The sequence below is a fragment of the Orbicella faveolata genome, unplaced genomic scaffold (genome assembly GCF_042242905.1).
Source record: "Orbicella faveolata isolate gen_17 unplaced genomic scaffold, um_ofav_v1 contig_46, whole genome shotgun sequence".
Classification (NCBI taxonomy): Eukaryota; Metazoa; Cnidaria; class Anthozoa; order Scleractinia; family Merulinidae; genus Orbicella; species Orbicella faveolata.
In genome coordinates this window covers 20,437,145-20,462,238 of record NW_028301576.1, presented here as the reverse complement: position 1 = coordinate 20,462,238, position 25,094 = coordinate 20,437,145, and the positions used below count along the sequence as shown (strand labels likewise).

Sequence of the window (25,094 nt, the reverse complement as noted above, 5' to 3'; positions counted from 1 at the left end):
AAGGTGTTGAAAAATATCCTGGGAGGGTCCATAGCGATCATAACGGTATGCACAAACATTTGATATCAAACAGAGATCAGTGATTGTCTCATTTGATAGGCGTTTAGATGTTCAGTTGTTATTTTACTTCCTGTTGTCTTAAATTGTTCTTGTTTTGTATCTTCTATTGTCCTCAGATTTGAAATAAATGCATCAAAAAAGGAATGAAAATGAACAGTGCGAGCTTGAGTTCAGGAATTAACAAAACTCGCGCGGGTTCAAGCGTGTTACATGTACAGGCCGAAGGACGCACGTTTAATCGGATATATAATAATCCTGAATTATGTCACAGCAGTGCGATACTGCGTTTGTTGCGTGCAACTTCGACGAAATATCACAACCCGATTATCACTATTAAAACTAAGTCCGTTCTTGAAACGGAAATATATTTACGCATTTCAACAAGATCCTTTCCGTAACAAAATGACCGACAGAGAACAGTTGAATAGGATATCGAAAATTCTTTTCAAGAGGCCTTGTCATCGCGGTTTGCACAACACAGATTTTTTCCCTCGATGAATAAAGAAACATTGATGAGCTTTCACCGCGGTTTGGAGCTACGGAAACTAAAACGTTATTCGAGTTAACAGGAAGCGGAATATTTTACGAACGTTTCGTTGCTCTTAAAAACGCTTTCAGTCAGCGATATGTTTCATACAACTTACCACGTGAATTGAAGCAAAATTTTAGAGGCAAAGTGCACGAAACCTTGTCGTCACAACGTCGCAATTGTCACGAAAAGTTGACTCTATGAACTTGTGTATAAACAGCGTCTTAAGAGATTGCTTTTCCGGACATTCCAAGTCCTACAATCTCTCAACATTTCATTTTCACCTTTACCTAATAAAAACGTATGTTGTTGACACAAGCATAAACTTTAGGGACATGGTGTTAACCTGCTGAGGCCCCGTTGACACTAGTGCACTTCGATAAGATGGGTTTTCGATTACCGTCTTCGCGACCGTTTTCGCAGCGTTTTCCTCCGTCTACACTGAGGCCCCGTCCACACGTATCCGTCTGCTTTTTCCAAACCCTCCGTTTTCGCTATCGACACTAATAAAATAGGTCTCCATTTTTAAATATCTCCACTCTGGACAGCTATAAATGTTTTCGATCGTTCTAATGTGGAGGGTTGGCGAAAACTGCATCAGTGTGTGATATGTGTTTCCAAACGAAAACATATAAATGTGGACAGGGCCTGGGAACGACACAAGTGCACGCTAGTTAACTTGATATTTTATACGACTTGCACTGACTGTTTTTCTTTAGTTCGTGATTTATTTTACAAATTCTTTAAAATGTTTTGCTGTGTAAGACTAGAATCTCTCAAAGTCTTGGCATGAGGCGATCTGGCTGATGTCAAAGAATGAATTTTGTCGAGTAAGCATTAAGTAAACGCTAAAAACAGAAGAACATATAAACTTAACTTGTATGCACGTTTGAAGAAAAAAAAAAAACACTTCTATGTATTACAGATGCATGTAGATAGCTGTGACAATCTTTTCTTTTGCCACACAAACAAAAAAACAGAGTCCAAATGACAGTATCAACTTATTTCTCTACATCCGCCACAAGAAAAAAAATTGTTATCGCATTTTTAACTTTTCGCGTGAAATTTCATTTCCAATGATTACCTAAAATTTAATTTTTAATGTTTAATATACATGTCTTTAGGACTTGTGAATCTTCCTTTTCTTATGTATGTCAGCCAAGGGTATAAGAGAGTGCCGTTTTCCGAGAATACTCGCTGAATCCTCGGTGACGAGCTCCCGGGTCTTATTGTCCAATCATAAACAGACCAAGAAAAGCACGAGCACTCCAAGTCACTCCTTCAACTCGTCGGCTTAGGACACGTTAAGTTGCTAAGCAACTTCTCCGCTGAACACCGCGGGCTCAAACAATTCTCGGTGATTTCTCTTCGATGGCTTCAAGTATTGAATCATTCATTTCTTGTGTCGTTTGCCCTTTCCATTCCACTTGAGTTGATTCAGAATGTCCTCTGTCACTCTCTTCCCTTTTCTGATGATATCCTTTGGAATAATCTTCACAACAGCTTCAACCTAGAAAAATTAAAAACATACAAGTCCCGGTCACACTAGCTTATCAAGTTAGGGAACGATATGTCTGTGGTTCAAACCGCTGGAACTTATCCGTCCCAGTTTCTGTAGCACGCATGAAGCAACAGAAGGAGAGCCTTTGAAAGCATGCTTATCTGCCACGCAGGTTATTCTACCACCCTACCCCACCCCCAACCCACGATTAAGTCAAGTTGCTCCAACAATTTGCTCTAACCCATTGATACGCCTGTGTCAGCGGCACTGTGAGAGTAAAGTGCCTTGCTCAAGGACACAACACAACAACCCCGGCCAGCACTCGAACTCAGAAGTCCACCGCCCTAACCTGAAGTCAAAGCGCCAAGAATTTACGTTTCAAAATTGTTACTTGTCGTGGTAAACGGAATTCTAAATACCACAAACGAAATCGTGTCTTAGCCTTCTCTGATATTTGAAACTTGGCTTATCTTGACGTGCTAAGTTTGTTTGGACACATTTTTTGTCTCCAGTAACAATAAAATCACCGTAAAATTTGGAAACCGCAAGGGTCAAGCGAATAAAGCTGCTTGAAAGTGTTTCGACAAAGACACGCTGTGAACTCAAATATGTGTTTGATACTAACAATGGCAGCCATCGTTTCATGGTCACGGTTGCCGGTTGCGTGAGGCTGTTGCGGCAGATTAATTCTGTAAAAATGTAAAAATGTTTTTGCTGTTTCTTACCGCAGTCTAAGCCATGTATACAGGAAATCTAGTTTATATGCCACCCACCGAAGCACACTCAAGATTAAGTTATTGTCTAGTCCCTTATATATAATGCTAACTTCCACCATAAGCTCTGGAATGTCTAATACTCAATTTGTTCTCGGTCTTAAAAAATTCCGTGAAAACGGCCTCTGAAATTAATAGTGAAGAACAAAGTTGCTCTCAACACCAACGTATCCATCTTACTTGTTCTCTCGCGGATAAACTGTCAAAAATTCCCGGCAGTTTCTTCCGATCTACTTCTCCGCCTTTGTAAATCTCGTCTAGAACCAATCTTAAAACAAAAAAATAAAACAGCACAGTATTTTAAAATCCAGCTTTAAGTCCAGGGGCTAGCGAGATGATCTAAGTCAAGTGTGATTATCAAGTTCAAGGGAGACTATATACACAAGTTACCCAAGCCCTCTGTAGTGTTTACTTAACAACTTTCACTTCAGCCAATTCTCGATGATGGGATTTGAGGGATTTCGCCTAAAAACTGTAGTAAATCTTATTATTTTTGTTTTTCTTTTTACACCCAGGTGCGTTTGAAGAGCTGTTTGCCACTATGATTGCCACAAACTGCGTGACCCAGTATTCTAGCAGCTTAGGGCTCGTTTCACTTGACTGTCGAAAATAATTCGCGCTTGCTTTGGCCAGTGAAAGACACAGAGTCACAGACAATCCAGTGAACCAATGTAGCCGACGACCTTTAAGTGAAAACCGCTCAAGCACACTTCGCCATTGGTTAAAGAAAAAACATGCGCCACTTTCAAAACATTGATTAACAATAATTGTGGCTGCGCTTGAAGTGGATTGGGGTTGGCAGTTAACTTACTGCGCCTGCAGGCTGGTTGTCCAGCGGCACTCCGCTGTAGTCGGTCGGTCAGCGGCGTTCATTGTGGTATAAAAGCCCGCGCGATCAGTCTTCATGCGTCCGCCATCTTGGTTGCATCTAGTTCTCGTTACGGGGAGATTTCGCTTGCATTAAAGATAAAGCTTACAGTACATCGGGGCCTAGTGTGTGTGTCCATTTAGACTACTGGTGCTGGTGTAAGTACTGGCTCCAACAGCCCAATTCTCCACTAGGAGACTGGTTCAGTAATGATGAAGTACTGGCTCCGACAAAATGACCAGAACGTTGCAGAATTTTTCATAGTCACTTGATATAATGTTAGAGTAAACCATGTAAATTCATGACTGGCAGCTTACTTGTAATTCTGTGAATTCATCACTTGACTGCTAATAGCCATCGTTTCCACAGGGTTGTATGCCTGCAAAAGGGAAAATACTGTTTTTAACATAGCCTACTTGCTTTCTCAGTTATAACTATAATAAACACAGGTAATCGTATGAATGTGAGTGCAATTAAGGATCAACACTACAAGTAATATTTGAAAATTCTCTCAAAGTCGCACGAACCTCTTAAGGCGAGTACAATTTGAAAGAATTTTCAAATATGAAAACTGATTAGTGTAAATAATTAATTGCTCGAGCTTTCACACAACCCACCGTAGGAAAAAAGATGGCGGCTGTACATTTTACCACAATACCTTGCGAACCTAACACAGTCTGTAAGGCACAAAGTAAGCCAAGTTTTTACAATATTTGTCTCTTTACGAAGGACATTGTGTATGCTAGGTTTGAAGATTTTGTAACTCTTCTGTGTGTTTTTATGAACGTTGTTAAGGCTTTCGCTCACTAAGATCTATGGGTAAATGTACCAGTCGCCATCTTTTTTTCCAACGGAGGATTACTCATTCCTAATAGGACTGAGAAAATTGCAAATGCGCGTGCGTTAAGTTGCACTGCAGTGCATAATATATAGATTTAGGCCAGCCTAAAAGCGGAGCTCCTCAGTTATTTTTCGGAATGTTGCTACTAATGAAAATAATCCAACATGTATGAGGTAAATTGCGAATGATTTAATAGTTTCAGCCGGAACTAGTATTACATCAGCAGATCGAGGTGAAAGATGGTGTGATTATGAAATATAGAGCCATGATTTCAAGGATTTCTGGAAAGCCACCAAAAATCTTGATCACATAACACAACTGTCTTCTGTGCTTTTTGGTGGCATTTCTTGTTCTTTCCTACCTTATTCAGAAAGACAAGGCATTGTTATTAATCATTATATTCTTCCTTAGTTAACATGGGGACTCCCACACAAAAGAAGTTTACACATTTTTTTGTTGTGGGGACTGATTGAAATACAGTGGTTACAATATACTCAGTCCCTGATTCTCTACCAAATGTAATCTCACAAAAATACCAAAACAGTATACATATGTGAAAAGTTGGAAAGTTTTGTTTTCTAACTTGTCCCCAAAGATGCATTTAGCCATCTTCACTATTGTATGGAGTCTGCTCCTGCTGGAAGGGTTTGCAATGAGCAAAATCACCCTCGCATAAATGGTAATTACGATATTTTTTTTTTTTGCTGATCATGAATACTTGCATAGGCTTCTAATAGTAATTTTATTACTCAATTTCAATGTGATTTGTTCTTTTTCTCGACTGGCATTGTGGACTACAAGAGCTGTTATTGGGTTCCATTAATTAATTTTGCTATGATTAAATTATACCAAGAATTATCAGTAAGCTAAGAGGAAATTATATTATGTACATGTATTTTGTCTGCACTACACAACCAAATGCACTCCAAGGATATCAGGCATAGGTACATTTGTCAGAAGAGCCCAGCATATCCAAGATATGTTTTGATTGACACATCACTTACGATAATTTACAGCAAAATGGATAAAAAATACATCAATATCCTACATGCACCAAAGCCAGACATGGGGTTATAAGGCAATCATTTAAACAACAGATTGAAGTCATTTATAAATTAGAGAACACTATTTCTACAACAGAATGGAACAAATTAACCTTATTGGACATTGCGAATGGCAAGGCTGTCTGTAGAATGTCACAAATTTCTCAACCCTTTCTTTCTACAAAAATGCTAATCCTGCAACTTTGCTTAAGACCCAGTTCTCCATTTCGTGTTGGCAAAATATCAATTTATGCCATGTCCAATGCAGATTATCACAAAATTGATTTAAAAGCTCAATAAATGTCATTTTAAAGCCAAAAAGCCAATTATTTAAATAAACCATGAGTAAATTATCTCTAAGAAAAACTGATTAATTTAACAGGCACTTAAAAATAATTAGTTAATATGTGTTTCTTAATAATGTAATGCAGTGTATCTGTCACAATGTTGCAGCTATGATATTACTACACAAAGGATGGGTTGCAGAACTGAACCTCCAAGTCAGTTTATTCAATGAACTTGGTGCAGAATTTATAACCCCATCAAGTTGTCTGTAAATACAGAGAAACCAAACAAAGCATTACAATCATAAGTAATGAATTACTGAACTCTTTTACATGTATGAGCAGTGTATGTTCCATTAATATTGGGGATCTCTCAGAAGCTGCATCCATGATAAATTAATAAATTGTTCCCAGATGCATTTGTTTATAGAACTTTTCACAAATTAATATATCTGTCAGAAATATCTCACCAGGCCATGCTTGCTTTGAAAATCTTTGATGTTTTAATACAGGCTGCCCATCTGTAAACTGTTCATGTATTGACTGACAGGAACAGGCATGTAATTCCTCTCTTTGATATACAGTGTACTTCATTGTGACTTGTTTACTGAGTGTTAGTAGTGAATCAAATGCTAGGGGTTGGTACTCCAACTTTCACAGTGGCAGGCTCTGCCCTGAGATACAAAGCAAACTTACATAACTGTTATGAACTTCACAACTTGCTTTCGAGAGCAAATGCAATTTGCTTCAAACAAGAAACTGGAACACTGCAAGTTACAACAATGTGCACAGTCCCAATCACAGGGTCATCCAGGCTGTTTGTTTGTACATGTACATATAACTGTACAACTGCATATGAGTTCAGCTTCCAGAAGAAAATCAGAGTTTGTCGGGATAAATACTGATGTTCTTGCTTACTCAATGAATGAATGTGCAGTTCCAGAAGATATTCACACCCAACACCCATTCATGGCCAGTCTTTAGAAATTCCAAATAAAAGTATCAGGAATCAAGAGCTCTAACAGAGAAAAAACCTCCATGTGGGGTATGAATCTTTTCTTGAGGAAAACAATTACAAAATAATGTTTAAGAAACATCTTACCTTTCAGAGAATTTTGTAATATACACTGTCTGGCCAGTTCATATATTTGACAAGTTGACACTGGGCATGTTTGTAAATTTGTGCACTTCAACATCACATTACTATTCAGTAGCACTGGTCAACTAAAAACAGCATAATTTGGTTAATTAATATACACTGTACATTATTAGGCTGAAATATTGGTGTAGGTTGTTGCACATCAACAGATACAGAAACTATTTTCACCTGAATCATAACAAGTGAAAAATCGTGCATGAGACATTTACATCTACATGTAACAGCCCTCCACCTCAGAACCATCACAGATATGATATGACATTTTTAAACTCTCTGAAATTTCAGATTATTCAAGATTAACATATGCACATACATCATCTGGGGCAACCCTAAAACACTGAATTTGGAAACCGAAATCCGGAATCCAGAATCTGGAATCCGGAACCGAAAACCAGAATCTGGAATCCAGATATTATGAATGATGATAGAAATAATTTACTTCAGCAATGTCTAATTAATATATATGAGCAAAAATTATTTTCTTGTTAGTTATTTTCTTGGCTTTACTTCAGCCACAGACTGTAATTGCTAAAAAATGATTGACTAGTTCTGAACAACCCTTAGCTATATATCTGGCCCGGTTGTTCAAAAGTTGCATAAAGCTATCCATTGGGTACATCACTATCCAGTCAGGGTTACTGATTTTTTGGGTGGATAGAGTTACTCATAGCCTGCGAGCAGGCTCTAGTATCTGTCTCTAGTGTCTGAGCAGGCTAAATAGGTGTCTAGTGTTTTTCTGCATTGGCACGTCACCAAGAGCCTTCATGCGGCTTTGCCACTCACGCCCCCAGCCCAAACACGAGAGCCTGCTCATAGGCTAAGTTACCCATCTTTTGTTCAAGCTGGCCCTGGTGAGAGCCCGGTTCTTGTCTAGATCAAATTGCTCTGAGAAGACTGGTGAGCAGCATATTAACAACAAGCTATTATAGGCTATTGCAGTGAGTTTCTGGCAGTCTTTTAGCATCTTTTAACAACATGTGGTCTGATCTGTTGGCAAGTGAGAAGCAGATGGAAGTAAGTGCGCAACATTTCTACAAATTGTTTTAATATGATGGCCGCCACGAATATGAAATGCTGATTTGTCACAGTATCAGTGTGAAAATTGTGTTAATCTGGAATTGGTCTCGTATCTGTTGGAAAAATCAAATTTCATATTTAGACCAGACAGGTTAGCCTTTGGACTTCGAAAGTGGGGGGCCTGACCGTCAATGTACAGGGGGCTGCCACTGACGGATATCCTGTTCTCTATGAAATTTTCTATCTTGTTCAGTATCTACTAGACATAAAGGATAAATTTATACTTCCGGTAAATTGAAGATCACTTATTGAACAAAATGGCAATTACCAGCAAGCTTATTTTAGACGCTCTCGAGGTGCTTGGAATAAAATTAAGATGCACTTTACTGAGATTCTCATAATCATAGCCCTCACTAGAAATAACGGTTGCACGATTTCAACAGACGGGGGATTTTTGTTTCAAAAAAGGTTAAGTTTGAGGTCCTTTTTACTTGGCAGTTTATTTTTTACTGTCGAAAAGCTAAGCAAAACAATTTTTGTGTATTTGAAGAACTTATTTTCTTAGATTTGCGGATTCCAGTTTCCAGTTTCTGGATTCCGGTTTTTGGTTCCAGATTCCGGATTCCGGTTTCTGGGTTTTAGGGTTGCCCCATCTTTAACAGAGTGTTTGCTTCACATTCAGTTTACACATGGCTGTTATCCAGCATAGGCAGACTTATAAGTTTTCCTTCAAAAATATATTGCAACAACTATTGCATCTTTCATTACCTATTCTTGTGATGAAATGACACAAAATCCAAGAACAAGAAGTCATAAGCATAAAACTAACTTACGTGGTGCTTACAGTTAATCTCTTACTGTCTACATATGCCGTCCATAAACTGGTGATGCCTGGACAATGTACTCATTATTTTTCTGATCACACCTTTTAAAACATCACTGTTATGTAATTTGTCCTGAAAAAGCAATACATGAAATGTTATGCCTTTGGCACTCACCAAATACCTTTACATGATGTATAATGTACACCATATAAACATTCACAATAGATCATTTTCACTGTCATGCAATAAAAAAAATAAATCGAAAACCATCCTTTGGAAAAAGCTATGAAATTATGATGTTATAGAAGGTAACTAAATAAGACACTTCTCCAAGTTTTAGGCCTGTATGTTCCCCCAAACTTCAGATATTCGTCGAAATGTTTCGCAGATATTTACAGAGCCCAGTATGAAAACGCCATGTTGGTGTACCTCCGTGGTACACCAATATGGCAGCCGGAAAATAGAGTAAACATCTGGAACTTTCTTTGGCTATCTAGGCGACTGATTATCAGTACTGATCAAAGAAGCATTTACATAAGTACTTTTCTTAATGCTCAAATTTCTAAAAAAGCTCAAAATCGTGAGATAAGTTTATATTTTTTGACGAACTTGATCTTAGCCTTATGTCACGCACCTCCATAACCCTGACATTCAAAATGCTCTGGATTCCAAACGAAGCACGTTATTGAACTGTAAAATTGTGAACAGATATAAATATACCGCCTCTTATGCCTAACGAGGATAAAAACTTTGGTGGTTCTTTAGTTTTGGATTTTAGAAAGCGATGACATCACGTGAAAACAATCTATTCTTTTTACTTTCATTGTAACTCTTTTGTGTCATTTTCCCTCACTTGAAGACAGGACTTCCACATTACGTGATAATTTGCCTCTGGAATCTCTATGAATTCACGGGGAGAGATAACAATTAAATCGTGCCTAATTTTAGCAAAGGAGGCATTCAAATGTCAGATTTTCATACTAAGTTTATACAGTAACTTTACAATACTCCTCGTATATATATATAACCTCTCAATTATTGCACCTCTAGACAGAAGGTGTACTGGGAGAAGAAATGTTCTAAACTCTCTGAACTTTTCCCCCTTACCTGTAATAGGATGACTATTATGAACTACGGTTTGTAACCAACACCAACATCAGGTTATGTATACACATCTATATTTTGTTGTCGTCTGTAATCATAAAAAAATAAAAATTTAAAATCCTCCATAAAGTTCATACTCAATAACACTGCTACATGTAGCACTGTTACTGGAAATCAATTTAAGTGAAACTGTTGAAACAGCTCTGTCAAAATTGTTTCTAACAGTTAAGGCAGGATAACAGAATATACATGTAGCAGACAGCAAAGGCTAGAGATACACACATGTTAGTTATCAGTTAGGATTTGGTGAGCTTCTGTGCTGTAGGTATGGTGGAAAATAATAGATTATCAGAAATGAAGGTTCCCGAGACATCTTTGACAGCACTGAGAGGAATTAATATATAAATTCACAAAAGAACGAGAAGTTCTTGCCCTGTCCAGTTCTCTGTGATAAAAATATCATTTACATACAAGTCATTTATTATACATGGTTTGTGTTTAAAGCCGATATAATGCACACTCTGATTGGCCAATTCCAGTGCATTATTTACATTTACATGGTATACCTCGGTAAAATCATAAAACATTGCATGCGACTAAAATAAAAAATTTTAAAAATAAAAATAAAAATAAAAATAAATGCCTAATTCATAACAATTTAAAACACTCAACACTAAAACAAATGTAATTCTTTACTTGAAAATTATTCTCCGGTAATGCCCATGGGCCAATTACAGGCATGCTAAAAAGTCCTAACACAAAGTAAAAGGAAATTAAGAAAACTATTGCTTTTTCCTGGAAAATTGTAGCGACTGAAGACAATGATGGAACACTCTGAGAGAATTGGTACTGGACAGGACAAAGGACACTGTACAGCCAGGAAGAAACTGAAACTTTCTTCGACAAGCAAAAAAGTATGCATGCACAACAAAGAAAACAGTCAATGATATCCATTTAACAAGTTAGTTAATAAAAAATTAGTGTGAAGAAGAGAGCAGAGAGTGAGAGAGAGAGAGTGGAGATAGGAGAGCGCTCTCTCCAACTAAATTGTGTATATATATATGTATGTAAAAGTTATTCTTATTACTGAGAAATGGTCAGGGCAAGAACTTCTACTACACTGTTCAATTTACCGAGTTAATTAGTACAATCTCACTTTTTAGGAACATTTCCATATTAAGTGTAAATACCGCATTGGGGAATAACCTCTTATTAAGAAAATAGGGTCCATGTACCCCCAACCAAAAGCAATGGCATAAATAAAATGAAATAGCCAATCAAAATCAAAGCAGAGCTTAATTTGCCGACAGGATTGCCATGCATAATCGTCTACTCGACATTTTGGACTATACACTGTATAAGCATTTCACCAAACCGAACTAATTGGACAGACAACAAAATAAAACGAGGAAATCTACATTATAAACACAAGATGCATATCACTACATCTGAGCTCGAGTATCAACAGCAATCCCTTCTCAATGAAAGGTGACCGAATAAAAGAGAGGATAAAGAAAATTCGTTTAAGCTTGCAGTGTTAAAGTTTAAAAATTATTCACGCTTAAATTTGATTGAATATTACTGAGAGTCTGTATTTTTGCCGACGGTTTAATTTAGCTTTGCAGTCATTTTATTGGCAGTAGCTTTACCAGTCTTCAACCAAATCAACCTCGGAATTCACAAAAGCATTTCGCCAAACCGAATAAATTGAACTAACAAAACAAGGAAATCTCCATACTTTGTAATCACAATATGCAAATATTCACATAGGAACAAAAGTAAATTTAGCAAATCCTGTTCGCTTCGGCTTAAAATGGTTTGTAGACCTTTCTTGGTTTTCAAAACAGAAGAAGAAATTTTAGCAGTCTACGAAGCGGCAGTGCTAACTAACTCAGAGTAAACTTCAAAACTCGCCTGGCCGTGTTTACAAGTACGGTTTTGGTTAAGCTTATTTTTAGACGTGAGGTTATAAGCTTAAGTTGACGACGAAAATCGACAGAAAACTTTATTTGTTTACAACTTACAGCAACCTCCAAAGCGACCCACGTGTTATTGTTTAGAGACGAGCGAAATTAAAACGATGCAATTTTTAAAATCTCTTACAGCATGGCTTCAAATAAGGAAGACTTTCAATGGATTCCAATTGAAAATGAGCTTAGCTAAGCTTATATCGCCGAGGCAACTTAATAATTTTCAGAGCAAACGCAACAACAAAAGTCACTTACCGCAAGTTGGCAATTCAGTTCGGCCAGTGTAAATCTTCCAGGCAGACACTTGCAGCAAAAGTTGTGAAGACTGAACTGAAGTTATATTTTCGATAGATCAACGAATCAACCACTTCTTTCCGCTACGTTTACTGTTTTGTAATTTCTCTAAAACTCTCGGGTACGTTTGATTTCTCTTGTTCATCACCTGACCAAATCATGTGACTTTTGAATTTTCTTGCACGGCTGCATCACGTTCGCGCGAATTTTGAACTTGGCCATGAGGAGTTCTGCAGTCTTCTGATTTGTCGGGTACTTTCGCCTCCTTTCTATAGCCCTCGTTAGCTTTGGTTCACGGCATTGTTCGGTATTATTTCACCTCCTTTCTCTAGCCCTTGACTAGCTATAATTCACGGCGTTGTTCAGTACTGTTTCGCCTCCTTCCCCAGCGCTGGCCCGCTCAGTCTTTTTCGCGATCTTCTTCGCTACTTCTTTGCCTGTTAATTCTTGCTTTCTGTTTTTTGCTTCAGTGCAACCCTGTCTTAAAAACATTAGATCAACCTCCGCTATCGTTTCTCTTTCAAAATCCCGCCAAGAAAAATGGCATTCTCCCGCTACAAACCAAGGGTGCATGTCTCTGTCAACCTATTAGCTGGAGTATGGCCGCCATCTTGCGCGACTCTGTCGTCGTCGCCGTCGTGCGTACGCGCCCACGAGCAATACCGCTAGTCATGATAACCATGAGAAAATCAATTCATGGGTTTCCTTTGCTTCCCTATATGGGTATGGGGCTCCGCTTGGCGGCCCTTTGGGCCGCCGGAGCTCCGCTATTAAGAATTAACAATAAATTGGCCTGCTCTCAGCCAATCACAATGAAGTAATTTTCTCAGTCATACATGTATAATAAACTGGGTACTTTGATTAGAGAGTTTGGGATCTTCAGGCTACATAGCCATGCAAGTATTAGCTAGATACTTCTCAAAGGGTTATGGCATTGATTTTGATGACACCTCACCTGGTGAAACCAGCCTGTAGGAATGATGAAAAGGTCTCCAGCTTCCTGAGTAAAAGAGATAGCTTTTGCTTGCCTAAACTTTGGATACTGTTTGTAGTCTGGGTTATATGCATCTATTGGACTGGAAAGTACACATTAAGCAGATGATTAGGCATGGCAATACTGTAAGGCTCAAACAGTAATCCTTAGAAATTTCCATGAATTGATTTTTATGTGGTATTAACAAGGAGTATTCAACTTGTATTATGCATCTACTCTTTGAAAGGTGTTTAGGCACTGGAGTGTGGACTGAATGGTCGAGGTTTGAGCTCTGGACAGGGTCATCGTGTTGTGTTCTTTGGGCAGACACTTTGGAATTGAGTAACTCTTGCAGCCCTCTCTATCCACGTGTATTTATAAACATGTACTGGCAAATACAACGCTGAGGATAATAATGCATTGGACTTAAGCATCAAATCAAGTGGGGGTGGGGGGTAAATAGTTCTTTCATGCTGTGTACAGAAAACAGGAAAATGCACTGGGCTGATGGGCTGCCCCTGCTACACTGTAGGCTTGAATGCAAACTTCCGTGTAACCTTACTTTATATTATGTTAAAAGTAAAAGACTATGACTATTCTGGAGGTTAAAAGAGCGGTTTCAAATTGTTGCAAAATCACTCTAGCCAGTCACAAAGGACACAGACAATCCATTGAACTAATCAAAACCCATAGCAAATCCATGTAACTGAAGAAAAGTGCGGGAATCATGCGCGAGCGAGTTGTGATTGGTTTTGGTTTTCCTTCTGAAAGGAACAAAAAGTTGCCCAAGTCTTTTAAGCCAGTCGTGTACATAGCATAGAGTGATTTTTGATTGTTGTAAACCAAACCAATCACTTACCAATTAGACTACTCAGCCAATCTCAAACCATAGTAAAACCAAAATCAAAGTAATTGCCTGATTACTGCTCACACTCAATTGAAAACTGCTCTAATCATGCAAAACCAATTTCTTTTCAACACTCAAGTGAAAACCGTTCTAAGACTAAAGTAATTTAATTTGATTTATTTGATATGTTTTAGTTACATATTGAAGTTAATGTATAATAATGTTAGAGGGTAACTTAGTCAAAGGCTGCTCAGGCTTGTTCAGTAACACAGTCTGAAAACCAAATTCTACTGCCATGTACCTATTGTATTTCCAACAATCCAGAGGGAATCCACAGCGTTGATGTTGTCTGACGTACAATAAGTGGTCTTGTCCAGGAGGATAAAGCTACAAGGAGAAGCCAGTAAAAAAGAGTGAGCTGAATTAACAATGATGCAGCTAGACAAACTAAGCTGGTAGGCTTGAAAACCACCTGAAGCCATGCACTCATTAACAAGCCCAGCTGGTCTTTATGCTCTGTGTACCTTCCAATTTGCCTTGTCTTTGTTTTGTAGTGAAATTTTGGCTTGTACATGTAGATAAGCTCTCTTTATGGTGACCTACAGTGAAATAAACCTATAGCCCCAACTTGGCTATAAGTCCCTGAATTGAACATATTTTCAATGACTGGCTCTGGAAAGCTGGTACACTAACTTAGAGCAAACAAACTACACGTACCGGCACCATACCAATAAATTATTCCCAACATAAACAAAACCGATGGATGGACCTTGACAAGAACAACTTAATTTGACTTACAACATCTAAAGATTGAAACTTATTAGAACTGACCAATGACTGCATGTCGACAACCTTTACACAAGTCTTACAGGCAATACCATCTATGATCATGAATTAGGGACCATTCATTTTTTATAAGGTAGGGGGGGGCTGGTGGGATTTGGGGGGGGGGCCATGCGAAAAAAAATGGCTTACGAGGGGGGGCCATCCCAAAAAAATAAGGGAAAAAGGGGGGGTCACGTGAAATATTTTAGTAAAACCTTAAAATGGCATAATGTTTGAATATCAAAAAAATTGCTATAGAATAAACATAGAAGGCAGGAAACAAATTTATTACAAACTTTCCTTCTGCTTTGAAAAAACATTTGGCGACAAAAAGCATTTGTAGCTACTGAAAAGAAGTATTTAACACTGTTATTTTCGAATGCAACTTTCACTGGCACTCATCTTCATCTTCGCTGTCGTCGAGTTCTTCGTCGCCGCTTGTGCTGCTATGGGAGTCTCTTTCACCAATGCTGCAAGAAGCAGCAATGCTTTCCGTCAGAGTGTACTCTTCAGGGTACATGAAGGTGTAAACATAATCTCTGACTTCCTGCTCAAGGATTGTGGTGATTCTGCTTCTTGCAGCATCGGTGAAATAATTCCCTTCAAAGAGCTGTGCGATGTATGGCCTATCTCTTCTAAATAACGACGTGGCAACATCCTCAACTTTAATACACTCTTCCGGGACGGCCGTTCTAGGAGGGTACACACAAGGCATTGTGGAAGATCATTTCCTAGCGGGTTTCCAACACAGATTCCATAAACTCGTTGGACGTTGTTTTCAGTCCGCTTCCTCTTTCTTTCATTTGACTTTCTGCGGTTTTCTTTTTTCCTTCTCCTTTTGTTGATGTGCTGTTTGAGTATGCCCTAGAATATGCTGTTATAATTGCTCTTCTTATTTTCTAGTGCTTCCATGTCCTGCGTGACCTTCGTCAACATACATTTGATCTGTTTTACATTAAAACTGTGGGCAAATTCTTCGCCCTGCTTTGAAGCAAGCCCACTGGACTGAAAGAGTGTGGAATCGTGTTCCTTTACATCTTTCAATATGACATTCAACTTTTCCACCATTGCTCTGTGCTCTTTGATGGAGAAGTTCAGTTTTCTTCCATCACCAGGCTTCAACTGGTACCCTGGCATGGAAAACTCACTCGCCCTTTCTGAACAGCCATCCGCACTTAGAAAGACTGCTTCTTTTGCTTGTAAGATGTCAAACCGCCTGGATCGTTCAGCTGTAAACCTTTTCTTAAACGACTCGTCGCTTTCGCCATTATTGTGCATTTTGGAATTTTGCGCATTTGAAAAGCAGCAAGAGTGAGAAAGTAAAGGCAATTGTAAGACATTCATGCTTGCAGCAGAAGAGTCCTCTCAGAGCTGGCCAACCAACACTGAGAAATGCCAGGACATTGACACAAAATGACAACAGGGCAAGTGCTGACAGCAGTGAACCGGATGAAAGTGACAATGATGAGTGTGACAATGATGCCATTGACTCTGGGGGAGAAGATGACTCAAGTGACGTCATTCTTGCATTCATCAATTCAGATGAGGAAGATGCCAATGAGAGGCCAAATGCCACACGCTCAGGGCGAACCATAACTAGGAGATCCATAATTGACTTCTCTTTCTTTTGATTTGTTTTTTAAACAACAGCTCTCTGTAGTATAGGGATTGTAAATATTGTCTTCATAGTGAGCATAATAACGCGAAGTAGGGGGATACTAGAGAAATATTGCCGGCTTTCACATGACGTCACTAAAATTCAAACCACAAAACTATTGATCCTCCTGACATCTTACTTCCATGATGTATAAGAGCAGCTGAAAACTAACATTCATACAAATTTTTGCTCCGAATGGGTTCTTGGTTTTGTGATAGATTACGCTTGAATTTCTAAGCTTTTGCGTGACGCAGCATTTACGTGACGGCCAAGAGAGCTGTCATGTTGGGTAGAAATGTGACTTAATTCGGGTAATTTGGCTATCCGAACAGTTCTTGTATTAGAAAAAATATTATTTTAATGTTTTTGAGTTCCTCGAGAGGTAAATTCACGCTTTTGTAGCAAAACTCTTTGACAGATGTTTCTGTTGGTTTCCGGCCGCCATGTTGGTGCCCATCCGGATGGGCACCAGGATGGCGTCTCCATACAAATCTCTGTAAATTTGGGTAAAAAATTTATCCGCATATCTTGCATAAGAAAAATTGCTGTGACCTGAATCTTGGCGAGAGTCTTTGCATATTTACTTTCTTTCTTTTCTCAGAATCTGGACTTTATCTATTGAACGGTTTTGATTTTTATTTTGATCTATTTTGAATGGCGTGACACTGAAAACCAGCAATTAAAATACTGTTTGTTCAATTTTTTTTTTTTGGGGGGGGGGGGTCATCCCAAAAAATGACCGCTATAAGGGGGGGCCATGTGAAAAAATTGGTAAGCTGAGGGGGGGTCATGCGATTTTTAAATGGTGCTTCCCAAATCCCACCAGCCCCCCCTCCCTCATAAAAAATGAACGGTCCCTTAGCTGACCAATCCATTTCATGGATCAGACTTTAACACCATTGACTGACAAACACTATTCACTAAACTTGATTCGGAAGATGACTTCCGCTGAGGTTGTCAAAACATCATTCACCAGCAACATTTCTTTTCAGAACTACCCTCACCCGGACAATCAGACCATACAAACTAATGACTGTATAGTGTTAAAGGACATTGTACACTTCTCAAATGTACTATTTGGAAACAGTATGTACACTGATTTGTTGCTACAAATTTATCCAGACCAGTGTTTTGATCAAGAGCATAAAATTATTATAAAATTAAATGATATTTCTGTAATAAATAAAACTGTTTTCTATTTTTTTAAACAAGTTTAAGTCAAAGGTTTGTTTTTTAATAAGTTTACACGTGAAGGACTTTTAGTATTTGGAAACTGACATGTATTATCTATATTTGATGGCAAACTGAAAATCCCCTCTAAGTACAAAGAAGGGACAAGCCTTTTTCCATTAACCTTTCATACTTTACCTTCCACATTTTCTTTCCAGATAAAACAGCGTTTGTGCCAGTCCAGTTGTAAGGATCTATTCAAAGCACAAAGAAGCAAGTTGTAAGTTCTAAAGACAGTTAATGAAAATTGTAAGTTTTGGTATCCCTGCAAGACAAGTAAGCAGTGAATTTCTAAAGCCTGGACATTTTCAAACTTCCATTAGATTTCCACTGTCATATAAATTCAAATTTACAATAATTATTGACTGTGTGTAAATTTCATGGGCTTTTAAGAAAGCATAATAAAGTACAGAAAAAGTACAGTACGTGGGAGTGTACGAGTTGTGTCTGCAGAAAACATTGAACCACATTCTGTGTTTTCTGCAGATGCAGCCATCCATGCATTTTCACCACTTTATTCACAATCATGTAATGCTCATAAAGACATTGAAATTTGTGCCCACTAATCTACATGCATCGCTTGTAAAAAACACAAAAAAACAAAAAAAAAAACATAGTAACAATAGACATCAACTTATACACTGCAAATGTATACATGTATGCACATGTGAAAAGAAATACATAAGGTGACCAAGCCTGCCTGGTTGTTTGGAAGGTGGATAACGCTATCCACCAAGCAAATCACTATCCAACAGATAGCGTGGTTTATCAAATGTTAACACTTATCCACTGGATAGCGATTTATCCAGTGTTCTAACATTATCCAGTCTTTGAACAACTGGGGCCTGCAATGTATATTAATTCAGATCCTAAAATAATTAAATCTGTCTCTGAAAATTAATATGATTCTGATTGCTATGTGCAGTGATGTGCATCATTTATTTTGAATACATCAAGAGACTTCAGGATTAAACTTAACTTTCAACGAGAATTATGCTCCACCACAAGTGCTTTAATTATGGGATGTATCATGCCATGTGCTGGCATACCTCTTTGATTTCTGAGTTTGGGGAAAGGATAGAACACTGCTAAAAGAATGGTCGGGATTTAAACTAGGCATTCTACGTTCACCTACTCACTTGTTCATCTCAGTAAAGGGTTAGCTGCAGGTAGCTACAATTTCTGACAGTGAAATTGCCCTTTACTTTTTTAAGTTTAGGTTGTTGCCCCTAAATGATGATGTTCCCATAGAGAATATACTACATAAGTACATGTTACTAGTGCTGTACCTATGTGAAGAGATGACCTTGAATGAGCTGTACCCCACAAAAGCATGGCATTCCACGGTCGAATCTCTTTTGGTAACAACTGGAAAAAATCTTCCTTCAGATAGACCTGGGAGAAAATCCAAATATTTTACATGGTTACATGTACATGCAACAATATTACCTGACTGAGTGAATCCTACTCACATATTATTAAGCAACTGCTTGAAGGGGAGAAAATGTAAGATGGAAAATCAAACATCATGCCTCCAAAAACTTCCAGAAATTTCAAATAATTATATTTATCCTATTCTCAGCTCGTGAGCGGGCAGAATTCAACAAATCCTGCAATCTGATTGGTTCCTGGAGTGGGCAGAATTTTCTCATCTGGACTGCCACAGTGGGCGGAATCCGTTGAGTCGATCTATTTTCGTGAACGAATTAGCGGTAATCGTCAATCTTTCGACCTTTTTACACTTCCATCGACGAATAATCAACGCAAGTTTAACTCTATTCACCTTTAAACGGCAAGGAAAGTCACTGTAAGTAAATTCAATTGAATTTTTTGAAGTTGTAAGAGTTTGTTTGGCTGTTTGTAGCTCGTCACTGTAATGGCACGCAATCCTGTGTGTCTCTCTGTACAGTTTTAAGTAAAACATGAGTCAATTTCAGTCGAGTTCAGTCTCTGATCGTTGCTGTATTTGAAAGAATTTCTGTGGAATACACTTAACGAATTTCCTCGCTTTCCACTACTCAATTTACGGTAGAAACCTCTGATTTTGAGTGATTCACACAACTAACAGAAATTGTTTTTGTAGTACAACTTTAATCTTTGCACGAAATTTTACACCGGAAAAACACTTTCGGAGAACTTAACTGGTGAACTAAATGTAACTAACATAAAGTAGTTCGAAATAAATCTGTTCTGTAATACATCTTTCTTTGTCTAGTATCTGAGTTTCTCGCTTGTTCGCTCGTTAGATTTTTTGCGAATGGTTTGTAGATGGCATGTAAGCCAATTCAATTGACAAAGTTGTGTAAACAAACCCACTTGTAAGCCAATTTACCCCAAGAAAAGGTCGGTCCGTATACATCGTAGTCCGGCTGTCACCGAGGTCTTGAAAATGCTGCCGGAGGCCTGTGGCCTCGGGCAACATTTTCAAGCCCGAGGTCACAGTTTTTCACTATACGGACCTCCCAGCCAGCCAATAACATATATAAATTATATATATGTTGTAGGTCAAAATGAAATTCAGGTTAAAATGAAATTTCTTTGTCTCTTAACCCTAGTTATTCATGGATCATGAATAATTAGGGTTAGAAGACAAAAGAAATTGAGAATTTTATTTTTTATTTTCTATTTTATTTTGATTTGCCACGTGCACAAACAAAAATAGAATTACAGTACAATGATTAATAAACTACAAAAATTAATATACACGATTACAATGAATATACAAAACTACAATTTATATATTAAAGGATAGAAAATAAAAAAAAAAAAAATGGCAAGGGAACCCTTATAAAAACCACGGGGCTCGTAAGCTTAGGTTCCCATTCAAGAAACACCAGATGACTAATTTAGAGAAAGTAATTATTGATAAGCCTTATTCAATGACAGAGTTAATAGTTACCAACAATATATGTTTTATGTTTTTTCCTAAAAGATGCCAGAATCAAACTAGGTTAAAATCATTTAACCTGAATTTCATTTTGATCTACAACATATAAAAAACACACGTATACAGTCCTTTTAGGATAATATCAGTGACCAATCTTTATAAGACTTCAGCAATACATTAAAAATATGTATTTGATGGGCTCTCCACATTTTGGAAACTGTCCATCTTTTCTGAAACTGTCAACCAGAGGCTAACGTTTAAAATCCTAGGACATCGTCAGCTAGCCCTTTGAACTTGACAACTTATTTTTCCAGCTACAAGGAGCAAAACATAGTCTTACAGTTTGCTCAGGGATCCATATTGGCATACGACATACTTCCCCTGCCAAAATTTTACTTGTCCGTTCAATAGGGAAACGGCATGTAATTGGAAAGTTTACTTTTTTACTATTTTCATGTGACCAGTCTCCCAGTAAATCATGCCCATAGTTGCGGCTGTCAGTGGACACCAAAAATCCAGGTACAAATGAAAACCAAGGCCTCTAACTCTTTGACTGCCATGAAGGCAGAAAGGAACACTTTCACTCTTCCTACTTGTATTTGGCTTGTATTTCCATTTAACTAAACGCCTTGTCCTGATCAAAACAATTAATATGATTGCATCATGTGTTTTCAAGGATGCAGTATTACAGAGCATCAGCCGTTGAGAAAATTATGAAAATTGAGCCTCCAATGATTTCATTCACGATGAGACATCATCCCAGATGGCAGACCAAAATGATGATTTTATCGCAACGGAAAGCTGCAAATCTTTCTCTATTTTTTTCAAGTTTCAAATGGATGACAAGTGGTCAGAATGTAGGGAACTCACAAGAAAACTTAAGAAATGGTAGAGTCAAACTAAACTCGTCCACTGGACGAGTTTTCGTATTGATTTGGTCGTCCCTACAGTTTTTTAGTACATGTAGTCACAGACAACCGGACAACTGCAATTACGGATTCCTGTTTGCATAATCTATATTTGTTACGATTCAGCTTTTACTCTCAATTTGCATGTTAAAAAAAATAAACAATACTAAAATTTGTATGTTAACAGCTACTTAATATGCAAATCTACACAACCAGTGTTCTCTTTTTCAGGCGGTAACCAGTAAAATTTACCGCCTGTAACACCACTCATTGCCACCTAAAATCCCTTGGAATTCTTAAAAATTCGACAGGTAAAAGAAAAAAATGTAGTTGTTTCACCGACATAATTGGTATTTTATCCTTGTAAAAGAATGAATAAACAGATTAAAAGATAAACTGCGCAGGCTATGGTTTGTAAGTTCTATCTATGGCTTTCGAACTTAAGGCAAGATCCGTGAATTTTTGGCAGGCTTTCTGCCACAATTCCTTCTCATTTCTCTCCATCAGCAATGGTAAGAAGTCACAAATGGAAACAGTTACAGGTAAAGTGATTTTAGACGTTACAAGATTTGGGAAATCAGTTCCATGAACTTCCCACCTAACTATCGGCTTTAGAAAACTGGTGTTGCTAAATTGATCAACATTCCCGTGTGGCGATCGAAAACTTCATCTTTGTCACAAAATGCTCCACATTCAGGTCAAAAGTGTTTAAAATCTATTTTCAGATGACGTTTTGAGAGAATCCTTGACAATAAACCCTTCCAGAACGTGAATGAAAACAAATATGCAGCGATTTCGTTTGGTTTTGAGAGACGACTGCAGATGTTGTAGTGACACTTCATAAAAGCACAGCGAGGATACCCCGGAAGTGGCTTTTGCCTATTTTTCTCTGATTTTAGGGCAAGAGAATTAAGACAAAAAATAAAACACTTAAAAATGAAAATGCTGTTTGATTTCATTTGAGATCTAAAACCATCTGATTGCTTTACCGGTTTAAAATGCCCTTTTACCTGTTGTACTGAAAACAAGGGAGAACCCTGCACAACTAAATAAGAACAATATAATCATATATATCATAATTTACTGCTACTCACAGGCTGCCCTAGATAATCTCTCAGTTCTGGATTCATTTCTATAAACAGCTCATCTTCCAGATATGTCCACACCTCAGGTTGGCCTTCATGTACATGTTCTGCAAAAGTCTTCAAAGGAACGGCAAATCCCTGGGCTTTGTTTAAAGGACCCTGCAGTTCAGAGGAATTATAAAGAAGACTTAGCAGTAACACTTCTGTACAGTACCTACATGTACTTCGTAGGGTTCGTCATTGGAGACTTATCTTAAGCAGGGACTCGGCTCATTTAACAAACACCACATTGTCTTTATAGTTCTAAGACACTTCTACAAAGCAAGTGAACACATGTGAACACAGTCACAATTATTATAATCCTGACCAGGATTTGAACGCAGGCCACTCAATCTAGAGTTCAGCATACATTAACCCAGGGCTGTGCTCTAGAAGCGCCTGGGTACCACAGGTGACTAACTCAGGCCTTTGGGTGACTGGAAAAACTTACTTTTTCCTTTTGGCTGCTTGTAATTTTTCTTAGACAACAGCCTTGGAACCACTGCACTAGCTCATTGTAGCTTGGTTTTTTTTTTTTGGGAGGGGGGGCAAGGGGGAGGGTTGCATTCATGAGTACATGTATGAACAGCCTGACAGCATTGCATGTTCCACTTCTGGTTGCCATGGAGTGCAAAATGTCAGTTTGCAATACTGGATGGTCATACATCCATTCAAGGCTACTTTAATATTTAACAAATAAAGAAGCCCAAGCTGTCTATCACACTGTGATAAAACATGACTGGCATTTGAGAACACGAGGAAAATGTAGAAAACACAAGCCATAGGTGAGTGTTTTCCACATTTCTCGAGTGTTCTCAAATGTCCGGAGTGTTTTATCACAGTGTAATACACAGTTTAGGCTTCTTCATTTGCTTTATGATTTAGAGGTAATGTGGTGAAAAACAATAAAATGCGCTTTTTCTATGCTTTATACTCTGATAAAACATGGGTTTTTGACTAATCAGAGCACACGTAGGGTCCTATCTATATTATAAAACAGTGTAGTAAATCAGAGCACCATCTAACCTCTGTGGCTTTCATTGATACTCTCTTGTCTCCATAGTTACTGACAAGGAATGATTTAGTCCAGTTCATAGCTTTCCAGTTTCTAACAACATCTGTTATAACAACTGGTCTGCAAACAAAACAAAACAGAAACTCTCAACACATTAAAAGATAACACATAGCGACACAATGACACTGAAAATTTTGGCTTTTTCTAGATCTACATTTAAAGAAGTTACGTCATGGTTTGCACATCTTGAAATCTTTAGCCTAATTTTTTCAAGTTTGTTGCTTAAAATCTGTGTCAATCTTCTCCATCCTTAACTGTCCTTGTTCTGTTACGATTTATTATTATCTCTCTGGTGTTTTTCTATCTTAGTACTCAAAATATCGCCACTGAGCTCCTAAAATTTATCTCCTATTTTACATTTTGTGACCAGGAATGGAAACCAACCTCTTCACATGGCAAAATACATGTACCCTGGCCCCTTCTAGCCACATGACCATGATTGTGATCAACAGGTGGTAAAACATCAAGAGTTATTACCTGCAGGACCCATTGAAATTACAGCCTTCAAAAGTACAATAATACTTGCTGGACCGGGAAACAAACAATGGATGGCTGGGTCGTGCAGAGGTTCTCTTACCATCCTCCACCCTATCCCCACCCCCAGAAAAAAACAAACAAACAAACAAGCGAACTCATGCCTATATGTGGATTGAATGACAGAGTTCAATGTTCTCTTCCGTAGCAAACAACATTTGGTTGATCAGCTACTTTAACCTTACTGTTACAGTAGGTACCTTTTGGCATCATAGCAACGGATGAATTCCTCCAGGCTTAGATCAGAGCGGCGATCAACGGTGAAGTTGTCTCCGAAGTTACACGGAAGTTCTACAGCGTTTTGATCTGCACTGCTGTAAAATCTGTGTGAAACTTGGATTGATCTCCATGTTCGAGAAAACAACTCAGTATTTTTCAAACAAAACAGTGAAACGCTGCCAACTGACAGTAGAATGGCAAAAACACAATATCCCCAAAGACTTTGGTTGTGAAGATCCTCGTTGATTGGCGAAACATCGCTCGAAGTAGAACTGCCAACTGTAGAGTCCGTGAAATTCTTACTTGTCAAGTAAGATTTCTTTTTCTCCCTTTGTCGAACCGTTGTACCTTTGGCCATTTCGTCTCGCCATAGATTTTTTCAACCGATCTTTTCCTAAATCTTGCTTTCTTAGCTCATATCATTTTAGTATTCCCAAATCTGCAGCCATTTTGTATTTCAGTCGAGAAGCATCGGAACCTTGTCACGTGATCAAATTAAAGGTTCACAATTGGCTAATCTATTTGACAGTGTCATTTTCGCGCTTGTT

The 25,094-nt window shown here is 38.1% G+C and overlaps 1 protein-coding gene across 1 annotated transcript; it reads right to left on the bottom strand.

Moving 5' to 3' along the window:
* Positions 1 to 1,297: 1,297 nt before the first annotated feature.
* Positions 1,298 to 25,021, bottom strand: LOC110067040 (uncharacterized). Its single transcript, XM_020774317.2, has 10 exons — positions 24,528 to 25,021; positions 23,745 to 23,853; positions 22,689 to 22,838; positions 19,089 to 19,194; positions 17,938 to 17,993; positions 14,389 to 14,474; positions 13,223 to 13,343; positions 4,049 to 4,110; positions 3,044 to 3,131; positions 1,298 to 2,099 (listed from the first exon to the last, which is right to left on the bottom strand). The coding sequence occupies exons 1-10, from the start codon at positions 24,902 to 24,904 to the stop codon at positions 1,983 to 1,985; spliced, it is 1,272 nt and encodes a 423-aa protein (XP_020629976.1). The 5' UTR covers positions 24,905 to 25,021; the 3' UTR covers positions 1,298 to 1,982.
* Between the last annotated feature and the right edge of the window lie 73 nt (positions 25,022 to 25,094).